At 47.5% G+C, this 5,687-nt stretch overlaps 1 protein-coding gene across 9 annotated transcripts in view; it reads right to left on the reverse strand.

The window, feature by feature from the left end:
• Positions 1-2,203, reverse strand: part of Ptprn (protein tyrosine phosphatase, receptor type, N) — a 15,689-nt gene extending 13,486 nt beyond the window's left edge. For 3 of the 9 annotated variants that reach the window (XM_017596230.3, XM_017596229.2, XM_063266535.1), the window contains exons 1-2: positions 2,089-2,203; positions 1,730-2,002 (exon numbers count right to left, since the gene is read on the reverse strand). In XM_017596230.3, coding sequence (XP_017451719.1) covers positions 1,730-2,002; positions 2,089-2,188 — 373 coding nt within the window. In that variant the 5' untranslated portion in view covers positions 2,189-2,203. Of the gene's footprint in view, positions 1-1,096; positions 1,278-1,497; positions 2,003-2,088 lie in introns of those variants that run through there. The other 6 variants (XM_063266538.1, XM_063266537.1, XM_063266536.1 and 3 more) reach the window with 5 other exon arrangements.
• Between the last annotated feature and the right edge of the window lie 3,484 nt (positions 2,204-5,687).

Consider the following 5,687-nt stretch of genomic DNA (forward strand, 5'->3'; position numbering starts at 1 on the left):
CAGAACACAGAGAATGGTCAGATGGCTTAGAAATAGGGGATGCAGATTTAGCCCGTTATTTCTTTCTAAGGAAGTCTTTAAGTTGGGAGCACAGTAGGGAAGAGACCCGGAACACACCGTCTACCCCCCTATACAAATTTATGTATGTGCATGTGTATGGAGGCCAGAGGTCAATGTTGGGCATCTTCCACACCTGTTGCCTACTTTATATTCTCAAGACTGGGTATCTCACTGAACCTATTGTTCACTCAGCACACCCAAGGGATTTGACTGTCTCACTGTCCCAGCACGGGGGTTAGTCATCGTCACTATGCATGGATTTATAGGGGCGCTGAAGATCCAAATTCAGGTCTCATGCTTGAATGACAAGCACCCCACTAACTGAGCCATCTCTCCAACCCCAAGGCCTAGAATTCTTGAGGAAGTATGGGGTCTAGCTTTGGAGTTTCAGTCTTTAAAAGTCTCAAATTGCCAAGGTGGGACTTGGAACATGGGAGGAAACAGTAGCTCCCCAAATCTTTCAAAACATCCTAATCGCAGTGGCTTGGAACTAGAGGCGGAAACTCCAGCACCCCCCCTTCCCCGCGTAGTAGGGAAGGTGTGTAGGTGCTTGATTCTGAGGCAGCCTGTCCCAGGCACCCCCGAGTTGGTGATGCTGTCCGTGGTGCTGGAGCTAGGAGTTAAGGCCACGTCGGGAAAGAAGAGGTTTACCAAGGGAAGGGTGGCAGGACACAAGGAGTGGCTACAGGAGCTCTTTCTTTCGCTCTGTCTTGTTAACTCTCAGCCTCACAGGAAGTACCGTGCACTGGCCTCCAAGCCAGGGTAGGGAAAGAGGGAGCCAGATGGAGAGGCTGCGCCCCTTCCCCCACGCGCCACCTTCCCACCCCCATCCCGGGCCCATGAGTCAGCGCTGACTATGTCCGCTTAGATGTGAGTCAGCACCAGGCCCAGCTGTGGGGAGGGGGACAAGGAGAGGACCCTCCCCTTTTACTCCTCTTCCGCTCCCTCCCCCGCGTATCCCCCTTCTTATAGGCGACCAACTCTCAGCAAAAGGCCTCTCTAGACTTAGAAGATAACCCTGCTCTCTGTCTCTAACCAATCCTCCAGGGAAGCTGGGACTGGGTGACTGGGGAGAGGCTCCTGCCGCTGGTGGTCGCCAATTCTCCTTCTCGGCTTCCGATTCTTCATCTCGGGTCTCTACCTCGATGCCTCTGGCTTCTCCTACAGTCCTGTAGTCCCCATAAATCCCTCGACTCGCGCGCACCCCCACCCCTCCTCCTGAACCTAGTCTTCCCTGGAGCCCACTTTTCCAGGTCCCGCCTGCGAATCTCGGCTCCACCTCCCGGCCTACGCCCCTTTCCTCACCTCCGTCTCCCAACGTCTCACTTCATCTCCTCTCATCTTCCTCACCCCGTAACTCCCCCCCCCCAACATTTATCCTACATAAGCTTCTTGCTTTCGCGACGCCCCCCCCCCCCAATCAAGTTTCCTCCTGACCGTGGGCACTGATGGCGCTGCAGCCCCCGGGGCGGCCGCTCAACAACAGCAGGCAGACCAGCAGCCGAAGGCCCCCGGAACCCTCGGAGCCCCCGCAGCCCGCGGGACCTCCGGGCCGCCGCGGGCGCCTCATCCTTCCCGGCTCTGAGCTCTCGCTCTCCGGCCAGAGTCTCAGCGACGTTGGTGGGAGTCAACCCAGGAGCCTAGGCGGAGTCTGCCACTCCCCACCCACCTCCAAGGCGGGGTCTACTTGCCCCTCTTGAGGCGACCCGGCCAACTGCAGGCGTGCAATGACGACATCTCCACCCCCGGCTCTTAGGCCTATTTGCGTCATACTGGCGTAAGAGCCCCCTCTCAGCCGGGGAGCTACTCAACCTAAGCCTCCTCCACCAAATAGTAGGTTCCTCCCTAGAATTCCCACTGGGTCCACCCACTCCTGACCTGTATTCTTCAGGTCCACTGCCTCTGCCACCCTGGCTCAGGTTTGGTAAGAAGGACTCAAGTTCTATTGGGAACAGGAAAGATACGTGAGCCAGGGAATATAAACCGTGATACAAGAAGCTTAAGAGACCAGAACAGGAACTCCATTACCACTACTGGCGTCATCCCGAAAATCAGAGATGGCTAGGCACTCTCGCTGGGATAGCCTTGAGTTAGTTGCGTACTCTTGTCTGAAGGGGCAAGAAAGCATCTGCCCTACAAGGTGGCGGTGAGAATTTATGTAACTAGACACTGCAGCAAGACCTGGACCGCCACATCGTAAACACTCCTAAGCGTTAACTTCTTTTCTTCTTGCAGTCTACTTAGCTGCCTCTCGAGACTGTTTTCTTGTCCAGTGTTTGTTTTTCTTTCAGTTGGTACATAGCAATTGTACACCAATGTACACGGATGCACACAATGTGTAATGATCAGATCCACATACCTGGCATATCTATCACTTCAGACACGTATAATTTCTTTGTGTTGGGAACACTCAATCTTCTCTGTCAGCTAATTTGAAATAGTCCATTGTCACCTCCTGTAGTATCCTGCTTGCTACAGAACATCAGATGCACTGCTTCTCCAGCGGCACCGCTGTGAGTATTACCATTTGTTGTTAGCTCTGAGTGTCCCTTAGCTTCCTGTCTCAAGCTTATCAACGGTCTTGTGATTTCTACATAAGGTACACATCACATCAGACCACCCCTCCCCCCCTACCAACTGCTCTGGTTAGACCATTTCCTCAAGCCTTATCACAGTGATTTCCTCGGTGGCTTTTTAATACTCTTATTTATCCAGTGAGCTACAAAGTGAGCTTTCTAAGGTTCGGATTAATTACATTGCCTTTTTGCTGTCTAGTTGTTCTTTTTGTTTTGTTTTTAACACAATATGGGTCTTGTGAGATGGCCTGCTCAGCAGGTAAAGACATTCACTATCCGAACCCAATGACCTGAGTTTGATTGTTTGAATCCATATAAAGATAGGAGAAAATCAACTCTATTATGTTGCCTTCTGACCTCTGCATGAGTGCAGTGGCACGTCCTCCTACACACACACACACACACACACACACACATGGGGGGGGAGAATAATAAATTAAATTAGGGCAAAATGGTCTGGTGGGAAACAACACTCATCTATACTTCACAGTTATTGGCATTTGGGGTGTGTTTGTTCTTTTTTAATATTTATGATAGACATTATGAAATTTCTCATAAATATTTCAATATACTTCTCTAAGAAATAGGGACATTTTCCTACAATATTGTCATTTAGAACTCAATTCATATTCAACTATCTCGAACTGTTTCCAAAATGTCTTTTTGGCTGTTTGTTCAAATAGGAGCCAACCAAGGATCACTGTTACATTTAATTATTCTCTCTCTCTCTCTCTCTCTCTCTCTCTCTCTCTCTCTCTCTCTCTCTCTCTTCCTCTTCCTCCTCTTCCTCCTCCTCCTTTTCCTTTCCTCCTTCTCCTTTTTTGTTGTTTTGTTTTGTTTCTTGCTTTTGAGACAGGGTTTCTCTGTGTAGCTCTGGCTGTCCTAGAATTTGCTCTGTAGACCAGGCTGACCTCAAACTCAGAAATCTGCCTGCCTCTGCTTCCTGAGTGCTAGGATTAAAAGCCTGCTCCACCACTACCTGGCTGAATATAATTTTGTTCTTAATTCTTTGTAGCTTAGCATATATATCCAAAGTCGCCCTCTTTCACCTTTCCCATTGTCGCATAGAATAGAAAGCAGGTCATTATTTTCTGTGCACTCCTCATCTTCTCAATTTGCCTCATGGTTGAGGTCCCTGCATTGCCCCTTTCTGCAGCACACATGTCCCCTGTATTCCCCTGTGTAAAGTAGACAGTATTCCTGAAGGGCCAATTGGGTTGTATCTTTTAAAATGTAAACAGAATATTGCTTTATTCCAGGAGATGCCTAACACCTGGTTATGCTACTACATAGAGATGCTAAAATGGATAACTACTCTAAAGTAGACCCAGCCCCACCTCTTTTTATCTGATGAGCACGAACATGAAATCCGTGGGATATGTCAGCACTGCGGGAACATCCAGTCCCCCATCAACCATCCACTTTCCATCTAACAAGTCTTTTTTTTTTTTTTTTAATTTATTATATATAAGTACACTGTAGCTGTCTTCAGATACACCAGAAGAGGGCATCAGATCTCTTTACAGATGGTTGTGAGCCACCATGTGGTTGCTGGGAATTGAACTCAGGACCTCTGGAAGAGCAGTCAGTGCTCTTAACCACTGAGCCATTTCTCCAGCCCCATCCACTTTCCATCTAGTTTCATAGCTCCCATCCTCTGCGTTGTGTATGCTTAGGGTGAACTCAGCAGCTCCGATGTGCTGGACAAGTCCCACACCACTGAGCTACAGCTCTAGTCCCCAGAGGTGATTATTAAAATATTTCATTCCAGCTTACAAATGTGCTTTCTCTTTCTTTTCTTTTTTCATCTTTTTTGGACGTTTAGCAGCTGTTTGTCATTGCCCTGAATGCATTGCCAACTGGAGTAGAATGTGTTCTTCTTAACCTTTGCTCTTCACCCAGTTGCACACTAAGGAGTCGTTGAAATGGTTGCCTCGATAGAGGGTAACGGGTTTAACTGGAGTATTCTTGTGATTTTTTTTTCTATTTTCGAACATTACTATTTATAAATTCAATGTGCATTGTTCAGTCACCACAATTACTCTTCTTGATATTCAAATTATCCCCAAACAAGCCAGTGACAGGTTCTTGAATCAGATTCCAGTGTCCTTTGAAACACCCTGTCAATCACTAAACTCGCCTTTGTTTTTGTCAGTCCGAGAGGTACCAGGTTTTTTGTCTTCATTCTCTCTGCAATGTGGAAGTGGCCACTGATCTACAGGGCTGGGTAGCTTTGAGTAGGGCTGACTTTAGAGGCCAGGATCTGGATGTTAGGTGGATAATGGCTACCAACAGGGCTCTGACTCTAGACCTTTTCTATGAACAGAGCCAGGATATTAGATAACACACACGCACACACACACACACACGCACACACACGAACATATACACACACGAACATATACACACATGAACACATACACACATGAACATACACATGAACACACAAACACACAAACACACACATGAGCATACACATACCATACACATGTACACACACATGTGCACACACACATGAACACATGGACACATGAACACATACATGAACATACACATACACATGTGCACACGCATATGTGCACACTCCAACCAATATTTAATTATGCTCTTTACTGAGTTCTCTACCCTTGCAGTTCTTTGCTGTTCTGCTGGAAACTCGGGTTCCTAATGACATTAATAAGACCACTTGTATGTTTGATGCACACCTATCAATGTACGCAGAACAGCACAAATGCTACTCTGCTGATAAAACAGTGAAGGCCTGGAGAGATGGATCATCTGCTGCACTTTTGGAGAACATGGGTTCAATTCCCAGCAGTCATGAAAGAGATTCACAACCATCTGTACTGCCCTCTTCCCACCTCTGCAGGTACCAGACATGCTTGGGGTATTTATAAAATAATAAGGCAATGAATACATGTTTTGAGATAGAATCTTACTATGTAGCCTTGACTGGCATAGAAACTCCCTATGCAGATTGGCCTGGAACTCATAGAGCTCTTCCTGCCTCTGCCTCCCATGTGCTGGAGTAAAAATGTGTCCCACCATACA

This window comes from Rattus norvegicus, chromosome 9, assembly GCF_036323735.1.
Source record: "Rattus norvegicus strain BN/NHsdMcwi chromosome 9, GRCr8, whole genome shotgun sequence".
Classification (NCBI taxonomy): Eukaryota; Metazoa; Chordata; class Mammalia; order Rodentia; family Muridae; genus Rattus; species Rattus norvegicus.